This window comes from Ovis canadensis, chromosome 18 (genome assembly GCF_042477335.2).
Source record: "Ovis canadensis isolate MfBH-ARS-UI-01 breed Bighorn chromosome 18, ARS-UI_OviCan_v2, whole genome shotgun sequence".
NCBI classification, from domain to species: Eukaryota; Metazoa; Chordata; class Mammalia; order Artiodactyla; family Bovidae; genus Ovis; species Ovis canadensis.
In genome coordinates, this window is record NC_091262.1 from 71844727 (window position 1) to 71862112 (window position 17386).

Here is a 17386-nt window from a genome sequence, read left to right on the forward strand (position 1 = left end):
GTGCTAGTTGCTCAGTCGTGTCTGACTCTGCAACCCCATGGAATGTAGCCCACCAGGCTCCTCTGTCCATGGAATTCTCCAGGCAAAAATACTGGAATGGGTAGCCATTCCCTCCTCCAGGGGATCTTCCTGACCCAGGAATCGAACTGGGGTCTCCTGCATTGCAGGCAGATTCTTTACTGTCTGAGCTATCAGGGAAACCCCAACCATTCTGTACATGCAGCCTTATTCAACAATGTGAGAATTCTTTTGGAATATGAATCCAGGAATAGAATTAATAGACCATCGGATATACGTGGACTTCCCAGGTGGCTCAGAAGGTAAAGAATCTGTCTGAAATGCAGGAGACCCAGGCTCAATCCCTGGGCATCCCTCAGATGCTCTGGAGAAGGAAATGGCTACCCATTCCAGTAGTGTTGCCTGGAGAATCCCATGGATGGAGGAGTCTGGAGGGCTCTAGTCCATGGGTCACAAAGAGTCAGACATGACTGAGTGCCTTTCACACTTGAGATATATATATATGCCTAATTTGACTAGTGCTACAAATCTAACTTTCCAAATGGCTGCCCTAATCTGCAAAGGGTGTAGAACTTGGGGCTAGAGAGAAATGGATATGAATTTCAGCTCTGCCACTGTTATTAAAACTGTTATGGCCTTAAGCATCCTTGCTTCATTGCTCATTGGTATTAGATTTTTGGGGGAAAGACTAGAGACAACATATTGAATATCACCTTCATCAGTGCCTGTCGCATGGAAAGAACTCATGATCGTAGCTGTTACCATTTAGCTCAAACAGATCGTTAATATCGTGAACACAGAGAAGCAATGTGGGAGCAATATGCGTGTCTCTTGCTGGTGCTGATAACTAGATGAATCATCACTAATATACTCACCTGTCTGTGATAGAGACAGAAGACACCACTTCAAATAGCAAACTTCACTACCCTTCCTCCCTCACTTCTCTCTTTCTATATTCACATTATGTATATTTATTTTCAAACTATAAACAAAAAATTAAAATGTAAATCTCCAGGAAACCCATGACAAAATAAGTTACTAACATTTTGGTATATGTTGATGGCTCCAGGTTTACATACCTTCCTATATACATGCACACATACATAGGTGTGTACATGTATAGTTAGCTTTCAATTTACCATCTGTGTGGTAGGATAAAAATCTAGGTTGCCCTCCCCTAGCACATTCTGTAACTCATGTTTCAAGGTCATTAGTAGTAGTAGTGTTAGTCGCTCAGTCATGTCCGACTCTTTGTGACCCCATGGACTGTAGCCTGTTGGGTTTCTTTGTCCATGAAATTCTCCAGGTAAGAATACTAGAGAGGCTAGCCATTCCCTTCTCCAGGGGAATTTCCCAACCCAGGGATTGAGCCCAGGTCTCCTGCATTGCAGGCAGATTCTTTACCATTTGAGCTACAGAGAAACTCTAATAAAAGCTATGTGCTTTTTCCTGCTTCTGAATACATGTTGCTGAATTGCTCTTGTCCTCAACTATGTGTATATGTGTACATATTTTTTATAATAATGGGATCATTTATACATACTGATATACATATGTGCCTGAATGTGTACATGTATATGCATATATATGTATATACATACTTATGTCTGGGCTTCCCTGGTGGCTCAGTTGGTAAAGAATCTCCTGCAATGCAGGAGACCTGGGTTTGATCCCTGGGTCAAAAAGATCCCCTGGAGAAGGAAATTGCAACTCACTCCAGTATACTTGCCTGGGAAATTCCATGTCTCTTTTAAGCCTAAAATTTGTTATGAAGCTTGTATCATGTAAATAAATTTGTACAGTATTCCATTTAATGTCTATAGAGTATTCTGTTATTATATAAACAATCTTTTGTTTTACTAATTCTGTATTGTTGAATATGGAGGTCATTCGCAATTTGGAGTGGCTATAATGCTGGTTATCTTTATGCATACATCTGGAAATGCCTGATTTATTTCCTTAGGATGTATTTAATTGCTATTTAGAGGCTATGTGCTTTTTCCTGCTTCTGAATATACGTTGCTAAATTGCTCTCCTGAAACATTTGAGAAATACTCTTGCCAGTCGTGTCTGAGAATGACTGTTTCCCCACATAATTACCAACTCTACATGCTTTCATTGATTCTAGGTAATAATTTAATATGACTTCCCAGGTGGCCTAGTGGTAAAGAATCTACCTGTGCGCTGGGTTGGGAAGATCCCCTGCAGGAGAGCATGGCAACCTGCTCCAGTATTCTTGCCTGGAAAATCCCATGGATGGAAGAGCCTGGCTGGCTACAGTTCACGGACTCTCAAAAGAGTTGGACACGACTGAAGCAACTTAGCATGCACACAATAGTTTAATAGGACATTTTCAAAGAGGAAATTTATTTTCAGCATATAATTGTCTAAATAATTAGACAATTAAGTAGATAAAATGAAGTTACAAGTTTTTAAATTTCTTGTGAGATTGGACTTTTGTCCCTTTATGGATACTGGCCATTATTAATAATATTTTGTGAGATACATGTTAAATATTTTGCTCACATTTTGATGGTTCAAAGTTTTCTTTTGGCTTATAAATGTTCTTTATAGTTTTCCTTCAGTTGTTAAATTTTTTTCCTGTTTCAGGTTATGGACTATAACATTAATTTGGGAAAACACCTTCTTCCCTTGGTGGTTCAGGTGCTCAAATACTGCTCTTGTCCTCAACTCCGGCATTATTTCCAACAGCCACCTCGTTGTTCCCTCTGGTCCCTAAAGCCTCACATCCGGCAGATGTGGTTGAAGGCCTTGCTTGTCATTCTTTACAAGGTGAGTTGCTGTAGTCAATCTTTTTTGGGTGGAACAATTCCTTTAGAGAGAACACTTAAGAGATCTAAGCTCAAAATTTTGTAAGATAAAATTTGTAAGATAGTAACTTGACCTTTGGAAGATTCATGATGTACAATTAGGATTCAGAAGTGAAGAACTTTCGGAATGAAAATAGAAATGTAGACCATGCCAGTATATACTCTAAAATGTTTAAAGCCAAATACTATGAACATGGATCCATAATCTCTGTTTATGCTCAGAACCTCATATTTTATCTATGTATTAGTTATTACATCAGAAAACAAGAAAACTATTTAAAATTGTACTCCTATATTTATGCCAGCTCATTTTCTTGAAATGAATTAAAACTTACAAACTGGCATGCATTGCCATCCATAATTTGGTGCAAGAGGATGGGGATACAATCCCTTGTTCAAATAAGACCATGGTAAGAACTGACATTTCTGCTTACCCAGAAGAGACTGAGAAAAATAGCTAGCAAGATCAAGTGGAAAGACTTACCCTTGAAAATAACTGTTTATATTTTTCTCCCTCCATTTCATTGAGCAGTATCCATACCGAGACTGTGATATCAGCAAGGTCCTTCTGCATCTGATTCACATAACAGTCAATACACTCAATGCACAGTATCATAGCTGCAAGCCCCATGCCACGGCAGGACCTTTGTACAGTGACAACAGTAACATAAGCAGATACAGCGAAAAAGAAAAAGGTACTTTACATATCTCACTTCTATCCCAAACTCAGCTTGCATACGTGATACATTTCTGGACAATGTTTTCTTTAGACCGTAGAAGAGCACCCCCAGGTACTATTCTGGAGTAAAAAAAAAAAAATGACCTACTGCTTCATTGATTCTCCAAATTTCCCATGAATGTTGTTGCTTTCCTTTTTTAAAAATGAGCACTAAAGAGAAATAATTGATATGCTTCTAAATCCCCTTTCATGAGAAATCATGTTTTGCAAAAAAAAAAAAAAAAGAAAAGAAAAATTGTCTGCTGTCTGGTTAAGGAGACTTTGTAAGCCTTTTTCTTTGTGTTGGAAACATCTTGCTTTGGGCCGTGAAATGATTTTTGGTTGGTACTCAGTGGTGCCATGATCCTATCCAACTCTGGTGTGCTTCTGACCTTGTGATTAGATTTGAATGGAGTCTATATGTGTTGAAGTGGTCTTTCTTAGCCTCCTTATTCAATAAGAATTAATTTAAGGCCACTGAAATAAAATATTTTGCATAGGTTTAAATTATTTCTAGTATCAACAATTTTTTGTATTGATAGCTTTTCTGCAAAGGAGGCAGCAGAATGAAACTTTAGCTAGAGTAAACTTCCAGCCTGGATAGTTTCAGGTGAGAACTGCAGAGCCAAGATGTGTGTTTTTAGTGTCTGTTGCAGGGTGACTAGACTCATGAAAGATGACATCACCTCATCCAGTCCTGGGAGAAAGCCCAGTGCCCCATGGCTCTTAGTGTTCACAGATTCCTTTTTAGTAGAACTGCTCTGCAGATGTCTGAATAGGATGGATTGGAGCCAGTGTTCTATTGTTCATTTATTACCCAAAGTTCAAGACTCTAGGTTGGCCAGAGATGGGACTGAGAGAAAGTTCTTTAAGTTCTGATACCATTCAGATCCTTCCTGAAGAATATCTTGTCTACCATCTTAGGTCCTAGTTTCTGGGAAATTGGACAGACTCAGTTAAACTATAGATGTCATCAGTGTGGGCTCAGTACCTGGGCCAATCCCAGATGAACATTTCTGGGTGAGAGGAGCCATGCTGAAGTCTTCCTGTCGCTCTCATTCAATTCATTTTGAGAATTATCATTGATACAAAGTTATGTGAGGGAAGTTGCATAACTCTTGCTCCAAAAAAGCTGTGTTTTTCAAAGGAGAGTATTTTTCAAAATGAAATAAATAAAACAGAACATTGTATTGACAGGCTTCCTCATCATTGCGGAAGTTCACTGGGAGTTTTGTATCCATTTTGATCATTAATGCTTATATTTTTTCATTTGACCAAAAAGATTATTTTGATTACTTTGTCCAGCATCTGCTGTTCAAATTTCATTTACTTACAGAATCTTGTGTTTTAAGACAGAATCAGTCCTTAAAACTTAACTCTAAGCTTGTACTCCCCTTATACTCAGAGAATCTTAAATAATCACAATCACACCTGAACCTCATTTTGTCATACAAGTAGATATAAATATAGGCCAAATACCGTGATTTCAATGATGTTGAACTTGAATAGTAGGTTAATTCCATTCACTGTGGTGTTAATGCATTTTTGTAGCCTCTTCTCTTGCTGTTTTGTACATGGCTTTGACCTTTTCAAAGGATGAAAGAAGAAAATTTATTAAGGGAATTTTGTGGGTTGCAATATAACAACATTTTCCTCATTAATGTGTTTTGGGGTTTCTCTTTGATTTAAAAGTGGCCAAATGGGGGTAGAAAATGACACAGAAACAAGCTTGCTAGGACTCTAAGTGACCAGTTTGTTTATGGAGCCTCAGGACCATAACAGTCAAAGATTCTTTCTGGGATTCATAAAAGCTGCCCATGGCAAACTAGAGAAGAGTCTTACTTCAGTGGGGAGATGTTATTTTCTGTTTTCTTTTTCCTTTGTTTACTCTTTCAGTCCATAATCATTTGTGAAGCTTTTGAGATGACCAGTGGCTTTTCTAAGCTTTTTCTGTGTGTCGTGTGTTTCATTATCAAGTGTAGAGTACAGTATTTTGCATTGACAAAGTATAAGGTGCATGTACTGTTAGGCTGTGTCTATGCCAGTTCTCAGATCCCAGGAAGGCATGTATTTGTGGAAGGCGCAAGATCTACTCATTGTGTTTAATTTTCTTTTGCCAAATTAGCCTGAAAATTCACCCAAAGCAGGCACGTTTCAGGAGTGTCCCAGATTCCTGACGTGTATTGGTTATCTGCTTGTTAAGTGCATTGAAAGAGTTCCCCATGAAGGCTCTATTAGAATATTGAGATGCCTCTTTTGAAAATGCTGCCCTTTGTGACACTGAAATTGAGGGGCAAACTTATACCAGTTTGTTCTGCTCAACTTATGAATAATTTGACACCTGAATGAAAGGCCCAGCTGGGCTAGACTTGGGCTGGTGTAGGAACCACCCCAGACTGTGTTCCATGATGCTTTTGTTGAAATGCTTGTGTAGACACAGCCTAAGAGAGAATAACCTCTTAAGTGTAATTTTGACTTTCTCTCCCCAATTAGAAGAAGATAGTGTTTTTGATGAATCTGATATTCATGATACACCTACTGGACCCTGCAATAAAGAGTCTCAAACTTTTTTTGCAAGATTGAAAAGGATAGGCGGCAGCAAAATGGTGAAATATCAGCCGGTTGAGATGAATGTTCAGAGAAGTATGAATTTTTTCCTCTTAGTAATTTTATGCAGAAATGTTGTACTCTACCATTTGTTTGGGGTGAAATCTTAATTTTATTATGTTACTACACATTTTAATACTGTTGATTTTATATATATGTATGCATAACCGGTATATATATATACACACTTATATATATACACGTGAATTGACAGATACATCACTAACGTCATGATTGTCATAGAGGGCCATTGCTTGATTTGATTTGTTGCAAAATGTTTGCTTCCCTTCCACACAATTTGAATACAGTTTTCTAGATTGACCTCAGCCAAAAGCGATCCCCTCTCCAGCACACAAATGAATAGAGCTGAGGGATTATCCTGAAGCCTGATTTTAGAAATAAGATCTTACACTGCCATTTGTGGGTTCTTTCATTCCAAAGTTTTCTGGTTTTGAAATTAGAATGAACCTGATGAAAACTTGGCCAGAAAGTCAGTTTTCCCTTTTGGTGGAGCTGGGGTTGTGATTATTATCGATGCCAATTGTATGCCCAAGTATGAGGGGAAAAGAAAGTTGAAATCTCCAAGTAAAATAGTACTAGCTTTTTCTGTTTTAATCAGGTGAAATAGAACTGGCTGAATATAGAGACACGAGTGCATTACAAGACAACATCCTACACTGTGTGAGAGAAGAAAGCATTCAGAAAAAAAAGCTGCGCTCTTTAAAACAAAAATCTCTTGATATAGGAAATGCAGACTCCCTCTTATTTACATTAGACGAGCACCGTAGGAAGTCCTGCATAGACCGCTGTGACATAGACAAGCCTTCTGCCCAAGCTGCTTATTTTATGCAAAGACAGCATGACCACGGACGATCTAGACAGAATTCTGCCACAAGACCCGACAATGCTGACATCCCCGAGAACCTAGCTGTGGAAGGTTTCCAGGAATCTCGGAGGCCGGTGATACCAGAAGTTAGGTTAAATTGCATGGAGGCATTTGAGGTGAAAGTTGATTCCCCGATAAAGCCTGCCCCCAAAGAGGATTTAGATCTGATTGACTTGTCCTCAGATTCAACATCTGGGCCTGAGAAACGCTCTATGCTCTCAACGTCGGATAGCGACTCTCTTGTGTTTGAACCTCTTCCCCCTCTGCGAATAGTAGAGAGTGATGAAGAGGAGGCCGTGGACCAAGGGAATGAGGGTGCCTCTGGGCAGAATGCTGCCTCTTCTCCCTCTGTCCCCAGACACCCCTCTGTCCTCAGCCTCAGTACAACGCCCCTTGTGCAAGTAAGCGTGGAGGATTGTTCCAAAGACTTTTCTTCTAAGGACTCAGGAAATAACCAGTCTGCAGGTGACAAGGACGCCTCTCTCATAGCTCTGGAAGACCCCACAGACTCTGAAGAGTTAGTCAAGCCCGAGGAGCTGCAAGAGTTTTCCTGTGGCAGCCCGCTCACGCTGAAGCAAAAACGAGACCTCCTTCAGAAGTCGTTTGCTCTCCCTGAGTCGTCTCTGGACGATAACGCTGAGCCCAGCACCGAGGAGGAGAAGCCTGGTGGGCTGATGCCAAGTTCAGGGGCAAAAACTGTCCTCCTCAAGGTCCCTGAAGATTTGGAGAACCCAATGGAGGGTGAGAAGCCTGATGCCATCGCTGAATCAGACACAGAACAGAACCCTGAGAGGAAGGCAGAGGAGGAGGGAGCCGAGGAGTCGGAATTTAAGATTCAGATTGTCCCCCGGCAGAGGAAACAGAGGAAGATTGCAGTCAGTGCCATCCAGAGAGAGTACCTTGACATTTCCTTCAACATTCTAGACAAACTGGGTGATCAGAAAGATCCAGGTGAGCGCCTCCTTCTTTTCTCCCAGCCTGTGTTCAAGTGTGTGCCTCTTACTTGTGAGGGTCTTGGCACTGTATGCATCAGACTCTCAGCCTTAAAATGTCAGGGGATGACTTTATCATTGCTTCATTATCACTCTGAACCCTTCCTGCTTACTGCAGCGTGTTGGATTCAGATGTGGTTCTGTTGGCTCCATAAATGTTTTGATATTGGTTGTTCCTCAACTCTCCAGTTAATTCTTGATCACCCTTGACAACAAAAGGCAATGATAAATTAATATCAAGACATTCCAGATATCACTTTTGTTTTCCTCAAACAACAAAAGTCATTAATTGAACTCTTTTTGCTTTCTTTTTTCCTTGCTATATACTTCAGTGAATTATGATACAGACCAAAGGAGGAACAAACAGGAAGGGGTAAAATAAAGCAAAGAATACTTGGAATGGTTGAGAATTGATTGTATAATCGTTTAGGGTCCATAGATGATTGCATATTCTAACCAAATATCAGCAGCCTGGCAGGCATGGTGTGCCCCTGGGAACCAAAATGAGCCCAGTTACATCCCTCTAATCCATGGTCACCAGTTGATGGTGAAGCTGCCAGAAAACAAGAACTTCCTGCCTCAAATGTCACGACTTGTGTTTCCTGGAGGCACTGATTCTAAGAGGGATTAACTTGAAAAAGTGACAAGCTTATAGTCCACCTCATCCTAAAACACAGTCCTCTGCTCTGTTATCATAATACTGATCAGAATGTTTCTTCATTTCTCAGCTCATATCTTCAAAAAAATAGAATGGGAATCTTCAGAAAAAAAAAAAGGAATTGGTCTGGGATGATTATTTTAGTAGATTCATAAACTGAAAGATATTGGGCACTGACAAAAATCTTGGGGACCTCTAATCCCCCTCTTTTCCTACAAGAGGACACTGACACTGAGGAGGTGATGTGCCCTGCTCTGGGTCATACATCACTTCTCTCTCTACTCCACAATAAAAGCAGCTCCCAAGAGAATCGGCTCAGCCTTTTTATTTGTTTCAGGCATTTCCTGAGGTTTCCAGCAGTTCTCTGCCTCATAAGACAGAGCTGTGTAATCTCAAAGGTGCCCTGTAAAAATCTGTTGAATGAACATGAATGTAGTTGGAAAAGGTCATGCTCCAGTAAGGCAGTGGGGGAAGAAAAAGATTCTCATGATAACAAGAAAGTTTAAGAGTGTTTCTAAGGAAACTGGGACACCTTTTTGTTATTTGGAGCCAAGAAAATTTTTGCATGTAGATGGAGGAAAGCACTGACCTGTTATAGAAACTATGGAGGTCTATAGGGGAATATATAAGGAACCTTATAATCTCAGAGAAGGCAATGGCACCCCACTCCAGTACTCTTGCCTGGAAAATCCCATGGGTGGAGGAGCCTGGTAGGCTGCAGTCCATGGGGTCGTGAAGAGTCGGACATGACTGAGGGACTTCACTTTCACTTTCATACATTGGAGAAGGAAATAGCAACCCACTCCAGTGTTCTTGCCTGGAGAATCCAGGGTGGCGGAGCCTGGTGGGCTGCCGTCTATGGGGTTGCACAGAGTCGGACACAACTGAAGCGACTTAGCAGCATCAGCATAAGGTCTATGAGGGCATGGCAACCCACTCCAGTATTCTTGCCTGGAGAACCCCCATGGACAGAGGAGCCTGGCAGGCTACAGTCCGTGGAGTCGCAAAGAGTTGGACACAACTGAGTGATTAAACACATAAAGTCTATAGATGGGTATATAAGAAACCATTTAAGGTCTATAGGGTGGGTATATAAGAAACTATATGAGGTCTCCTCAGTGGGTATATATGATATATAGGTTGTATATAGGTTACCTTATGTTTGTTTCCATATGTCTGTGTATTGCCTTCTTTATTCATCCTTAGGTCAGATTGTTCCCCAGGCTGCCAGGGAGGAGATTGGTATTATATTAATATATTTGTTACCAGAATAAGAAGGAAAGTATCTGACAATTATGATGACATATATTTAGAGTTTTCATAGTATAGATTATACTATCATAATAATTTTATATCTGTATAGTGTCCCACGTGCCACAAACATACAGATCACCCCTTCCTTGCTGGGGGCTGGAAGGAGGCTCCCGTGCTCAGAGTAAGACTCAGGCTCCCCCAGACCTTCTTGCCTCTATCAGTGGTAGTCAAGGGAGACCAGACTCACAGGCTTCCCATTGTAAATCACCTTGAAGCTATCAGGTCTCCTGGCATTGTGTACTTTCCCTCTGTTCATGTCAGTCCCTGCAAGAAGCCCCAGATCTCCTGTTTTATATCTCACTCCAGTTTCCATGAGGCCTTGCTCGGTCCTGTCCAGCACCTTTCTTCCATCTTATCCCAACTCCTGAAACTTTTCCTCCATCAGAAATGCATCGTGCTTCATGAGCAAAATCCATGGTATGCTGTCTCTGCTGTTTCCTTTACCTTCCTAGTCAAATGAAAGTCCAGCTCTTCCCTGAAGATACTGTGTCCTTAGGCTAGGGCCAAGGTGTGGACACCTTCCTTGCTCATCATTTCCCCTTTCAGACTATTTCCACGGTGTCTCTAAAAACACTCAGCTCTGAATCTCACATTATTTACCCCTGACTTTCTCATTGATTGACAATTTTAACACTGGGCTCATTTTTACTCTTTTCTAAACTATTCCTGTCTTAATTCTCATTGATTTCAATATTAGTACAGATACTACAGAGTCTTAGTACAGTATCTTCTGACACTCTGGCTTCTTAGGTCCTTGAATTAATCTTCTCCAGAGACTGTTTTTCATCTTCCACCGTTGCTCATTTACTCATTCCCATGCTCATATCACAGAACTTGTTATTATCAGTAGCTGCAGACTGTCCATGATGTCAGTCCAATGTCTCCCATTCTCTGATTGTCATTTCCTCTCTCTCTGGATAGCACTGTATTGATCCTGTTGCCTTTCACTATCCTTCCCCTACTTCATGTCTTTTCTTCTCGAGTTGATTAGTATAATCCCTCCCTGCCTCTATCATCCCTGACCTGTGCTTTTTTCAGACTTACTTGGCTAAACACAACCCTTGTCAAATCTGTCTTTCCATCTACCAGCACCTGTACCTGTCAGATGAGTGTGACTGGAGAAAAACATGTAACAGTATTGACTGATCTCATTTTAAATTCATGACTACAAGCATCAACTAGGTCCTTCAAGCTACTCGGCAATCGCACCATATATCCCTCGTCCATTTACGTTTCCATCCTCCTGACTATTTCATAGCTACTTTTCCTTTCAAGCTTTCGATGTCTCTTCCTATTTGACCTAATCAGGAGAGATTTCCATGTCTTCCTCCACCATTATCTGCCTCCCTTCTGTCGTCTGCACTCAAACACCTGGCCTTCCTAGCTATAGGTGAACTGTGTTTTGGTCTGAAGTCAGCCTTTCCGCATGTGGACACAATTCCATCTCTCTTACTTACTCAAGAATGTAGGCCTGGAAATTCTCCCCTGTTGCTCTTCCCTTAGTTTTTTCTAAGATACATTTGACTTGAGAATTACAAACATCATCTATCTCATTTATCTCTCTTAATAAAAACTCCTGATCCCAATTCTCCCAATTGTTATTTCATTTTGCTTCCTCCTTTTTAGCAAAACTTTCCCCCCTTTTTCTACTAAAGTAAAATTGATACACAATATTATATTAATTTCAGGTGTACAACATAGCAATTTGACATTTATATAGTACTTTACAAAATGATCACCATGATAAGTTTAGTTACCGTCTGTCACCATTTACAGTAAAACAACATTGTTGACTATATTCCCTATTCTGTATATAATCCTGTGACTCATTTTATCACTGAAGTCTGTGCCTCTTAATCCTCTTTACTTATTTTGCCCATACCTCCATCCCCCTCCTCTCTGGCAACCACCAGTTTGTTCCCTGTATCTGTGAACCTGTTTCTGCCTTATTTGTTCATTTGTTTTGTTTTTAGGAATCCACATATAGGTGAAATCATATAGTATTTGTTTTTCTCTGTCTGATTTACTTCACTTAGCATAATACTCTCTGAGTCAGTGTGAGTGAAAGTGGCTCAGTCGTGTCCGACTCTTTGCAACCCCATGGACTGTAGCCCTCCAGGCTCCTCTGTCCATGGAATTCTTCAGGCAAGAATACTGCAGTGGGTTGCCATTTATTTCTCCAGGGGATCTTCCCCACCCAGGGATTGAATCCCAGTCTCCTGCATTGCAGGTAGACCCTTTACCATCTGAGCCCCCAGGGAAGTCCCATAATACCCTCTAGGTTTTAGCAATACTTTTAAAGGAGCTATCTATAATATCACTATCTCCAGTTTAATTCCTATGAAGCTTCCAGAGTTCAGTCAAATGTCACTTGTCAAGGTCCCCTTTGGCCTCCACTGCTAAATCCAGTGGTCAGTTCTTAGATATTAACTTCTGACTCAGTAATTCACAGAGTTTCTCACTCTCATTTCACTTGGCTTTTGGATACACTTGGTTTTCTGCATATTCAGTGGTCATTCCTTCTCAATCTGTTTTTTCAATTCCTCCTTATCACCCTAATGAGGGAATCGCCTAGGGTCTTTGTCCTTGGTTCTTTTCTCAGTTCTGTCTACACTGGTATTGGTGATCTCATCTAGTGGTGGCAATCTCATCTAGTCTAATGGTTTTCCATATTTTCTGTGTGCTGAGGCAATTCCATTAGGTACCTGCTGCTGCAATAATGCTGTGTAACAAATAATCATGCAGATACCAGCAACATTTAACAATAAGCATTTCTTCAATTCAAGGGCTATTGAGTATCTGTGGATCAGCTAACCTAAGCTGGACTGGGTGGCCAGCCTCCTCCTGGGACCTTTGAAGGCTGGAAATATTTTTCTTATGGTAATGGAAGAGGCTTGAGAGCAAGCCCAATTGCATAAAAGCTCTCTAAACCTTTGGTTGTATTATCCCTGCGCACATTCCATGAGTCAAAGAAAATCACCTGGATGGACCAAAGTCAAGAGGAGAAGTATATTCTGCCTCTTCAATGGGAGGAACTTCTAAGTTACAGGGCAGAGGTCATTCACTCAGAGAGAAGTAAAGAATTGGGGCCGTATCTGCCAAATATTGCAGGAGACACACTCATACTCAAAAGCTGATCTGCTGTTTATCTAAAACTAAATCCTAACTGGGTATCCTCTCTTATCTGGCCTCCTTAATCTACCTTGTAAAATCTTCCCAGAATCTGGCCCTTTCTCACTGTCTCCCCAGCTTCCACCTTGGTCTGAGCCATTAACATCTCTTAGGATCAACTGCTATAGCTTCCTAACTGGGCTCCGGCCTTCTTCTCTTATTGCCTTCATATCTTCTCAACACAGCAACCACAGTGATCCTTAAAAACATGAAACCTCATGTTTTCACTCTGTTTTTACAGAGTAAAAAGTAAAATTTTTACCTTTACTCTGCTTAAAATCCTGCATTGGCTCTCATTTCTATCATAGTAGAAATTCAAGTCCTTTAAATGGCTGGAATCTTGTGTGTCTTAATTCTCATTAGTTCTCTGACTTCATTTTTCAATTAATTAGTTCTCTGACTTCATTTTTTGCATGATTCTCTCCATATTTCTTCTATCCAGCCCCAGTGGCTCCTGCCATTTATTGAACATTCCTTTTATTTTCCTATCTTGAGGCTTTTACACTGGCTGATCCCTCAGCCTGAAACTGTCTTCCCTAGATATCTGAGACTGCCTGGCTCTTTCTCTCACTGTGCTTAATTCTCTGATCAAACATCAGATTACCAGTGAGGCCTCGACCTGCCCTATCATCCCTACCTGACATCTTAGAATCAGTTTCTCTTCTACAAAGACTTACTCTCCTAACATACAATAATTTATTTACTTTTATATGTGTTAATTATTGTCTGTTTTCCCCACTAAAATGAAAGTTCCAAAGGCAAAGAATTTTCTATGGTTTGTTCTTTGATTATATCCCAAGTGCCTAGTAGAGTGCTGGCAAATATTTGATGAATGAATCAATCAATAATATGATATTTTATTCACATCACTATGAAAAATTAAATGGAAAAAATTTCAGCTAATTGTATAGCTCTATTCAAATATTTGTTGTCAGATTATATATAGATGGAAGGCTTCATAAAAGCCTTAAGAGGACTGACTTTTGGTCAGTCCCATAATGATTTAAGACTGAGCAAAAATTTCCTGGCTCAAAGAATCTTTGTATACTAATGATTATTAATAACTGCCTTACAGTAATGACACTTCTTTGAAATTAAAGATACCAATGATTTTAATAAGCATATCCAAACTCTAAAAGTCTCAACAATATATCAAAGAATTCTTGCCTTTAAGCTTTCTCATTCTGCATCACTGGTAAGATTATTATGCTGTGTGTGTGTGTGTGTGTGTGTGTGTGTGTGTGTGTGTGTGTGTGCTCAATTGTGTCCAAATCTTTGTGACCCCATGGACGGTAGCCTGCCAGGCTCCTCTGTGCATGGAATTTTCCAGGCAAGAATACTTGAGTGGGTTGCCATTTCCTTCTCCAGGGGATCTTCCTGATCCAGGGATTGAACCCGTATCTCTTGTGTCCTCTGCATCAGCAGGCAGGTTCTTTACCCCGTGCCACCTGGGAAGCTACTCTTACTCTTATTATTTATGGCATGGTAGCAGCAAATATAAAACCGAGACAAATAATAATAAGAGAGGTAATTGTGCTTGTTTTTAACTAGTGGTTTGTGGAGAATACCTAGGAGAAACACCATAACCTAATCTTCAATATCTTAATGACTAAGGAATTTAAAATGAGTAGTAGTTTTATACTTTATTAGGAGAGTTTGGGAAACATTGTAACAATTATACTTTTTTGTTATCAAGAAATTTCTTATCTGACAATCATATCTATTCAGAAAGACCTCTGAGAAGGAAAAGTAGAGGTTCCCAAATCAATGCTTAAAAGCTTTTCTCCTCAGCCCCCACCTAGGATGCATTTTACTTTCATTTCCGACAGTTTAATAATCACCCAATCGAACAGCGTCTGCATGCTTACATTGTAAGTGTGTATGAATGTATGGTGACTTGCTCTGGGGCGAGAACAAACAATTGATAATAAATTGCAGAGGAGGAGACACTTGTCATGAAGCTTATGAATTTGAGGTCTTTTAGGGTGGACATGTTGTAATCATGGAAACCCTAGTGGTAATTCCAGACTGCTCATTGAGTTCAATATATAGAGAGTATTGCTTAAGATGGCAAGGAGTCTTATAAAGAATTTTAGGGGTTTGCAGTCAAAAACTATTGAACTTTTCAAAAACTTAAAGAATCATCTTCACCTAGAATAATGTGGGACAGCTTGTTTCTCAATACTGAAAAAGACTTATTTTGCAGAAAATATTTCAGGTTAGATGCATTTGTCAACAGCAGAAACAAATGATGCAGTCTGTTTCTTGCTCAACTAATAAAATAGAATATAATAAAATTTTATTTTCTAACAAAATAGAAAAATCTGAGTTACTAGTAAGTAATTATTCTGACTTAGATACAGTCCCTGTTCTTAAATTACTTATGGTTTAGCAGAGGTTGTGGACAGGTAAATAGACATTTGCATTTTAGTGTGTTAATTTTGGTAAAGGTTAGGACAGGGTACTCTGGGATTACATAAGAGGGTCACATGATCCAGTTTTTTGTTTGAATGTGGGGTTGAGGATCCTGGTTGCCCTTTTGGAGGAGGAATTATCTGTACAAATTGAGATGTAAGTGATAAGTAGGAAACTGCCAGACAAAGGTGAGGTGGTAGCATGAAACATGTGGATTACCTGTGTCTTTGGGATTTGTATGAAAAGAAATCCAGTTCTTAAAAGGTGCAGGAATATGTGATGTGAGCGTGCCAAGCCCTAGCTTTGTAACAGTGCTGTTGTTAATCTCTGAGAGGCATATTGACACATGCAGAGTGTAACGTGGATGCAACTCTCCGTGGAACTTTGAAGCCAGTGTGTATGAGGTTCCAGTAAAATCGTTAGTAGGGCCAGAAAGTGTGTAATGATTTCAATGGGAGTATTGAGCAAGAGCGGGAGAATGTATGGAAAAGGTTCCCCAACTTGCTTTTAATCAGTGTCCTGAATCCTAAATGATATTTTTGTTGGTAGATCCTGCTACTAAAGGACTTTCAACTTTGGAAATGCCACGAGAATCCTCGTCTGCCCCTACGCTGGAAGCAGCTGTGCCAGAGACGAGCAGCCATTCCTCCATATCAAGTAAGATTTCCTCTGATGATCGTTTCGCCTGTCCATCGATTGTAGAACATGATCTGCCACCTTGTTTTCAGTTTCACAGTCTTGGTATTGTTTTTTTTCTTTAACGTTTGTGTTAGCTTCCTAGGTAATGCTATCTTGTGTGTTCTCAGAGACTATGAGATAGAGGCCCACTTTTGTCAGCATCTCAAGTGTTTGATAAATCAGTATGGTCAATGATAGGCCAAGAATCCTAATTTGTTATGGAATGGTCACTGCATTTCATAATTCAGTAAAATAAGTATTATATATGACTGGATTAAACACAAAACATGGAACTGGTTTTGGGACAAGTGGAAAACACCGTCTGTGGCAGAATTTTTATATGAAACACCTTTGTTTAATTTGAATCACCTCTATCATTGACAAAAATTTTCTCTAAGTTGTCATCAAATAAATGTATCAGATATATCATGATTCCAGTTATTTCTGAATGTAGCCCTCTAGGATCAGAAAATTAAATTGGCATGAAACTTTACTGGATCTATAGGAAGCAACTATTTTGAAACTGCCCTGTGTTGTTGGGTCCTAGACTCTCCCCATGAGGAGCCTGCATTCTACTGAAGTTTGAAAATAAGGGTGTCCACCTGGCTCAGTGGAGTCAATTAAGAGATTTTAGCATGAGACATTCTCAGAGATACAAAGACACAAACAGACCTGTAATTTCCACAGACCCTTGTCACATGTGCTGGTATATTTTGTGTTCCATGTGGATGCTGCCTCAAGGCTAGTGAGTTTTCATTTGACCATCTTTTGAAATAAAGATGATCTTGAAAACCAGATAAAGATCTTAACTTAAATGTTGGACTGGTAGTATGGAACAACATCATCTTCATCATTCATTTATTCATGCTTTCATTCATTCAGCAACTATTTATTAAGAGTTTGCTGAGTGCCAGGCATGATGCTTGGCACTGGTGATCAAAGGTGAATAAATAAGATATAACTTGTTCTTCAAGCATTTACAGACATAAATAGTAGCAATTGCTACCAATTACCATGTTCCAGGCACTGTGCTGAATGGTTTATACACATTGTTAGTCTGTTAAGTCCTCCCTTTGGTACTGTATGACAGATAGTATT

The 17386-nt window shown here is 39.9% G+C and overlaps 1 protein-coding gene across 3 annotated transcripts in view; it reads left to right on the forward strand.

Annotated features, from left to right (window-relative positions):
• The window catches only part of UNC79 (unc-79 homolog, NALCN channel complex subunit), a 207344-nt gene that overhangs the window by 116765 nt on the left and 73193 nt on the right, over positions 1-17386 (forward strand). For 2 of the 3 annotated variants that reach the window (XM_069559340.1, XM_069559342.1), the window contains 5 exons: positions 2629-2811; positions 3382-3544; positions 6061-6210; positions 6794-8011; positions 16160-16267. In XM_069559340.1, the coding sequence (XP_069415441.1) occupies positions 2629-2811; positions 3382-3544; positions 6061-6210; positions 6794-8011; positions 16160-16267 (1822 nt within the window). The remainder of the gene's footprint in view (positions 1-2628; positions 2812-3381; positions 3545-6060; positions 6211-6793; positions 8012-16159; positions 16268-17386) is intronic. The other variant, XM_069559341.1, reaches the window with a different exon arrangement.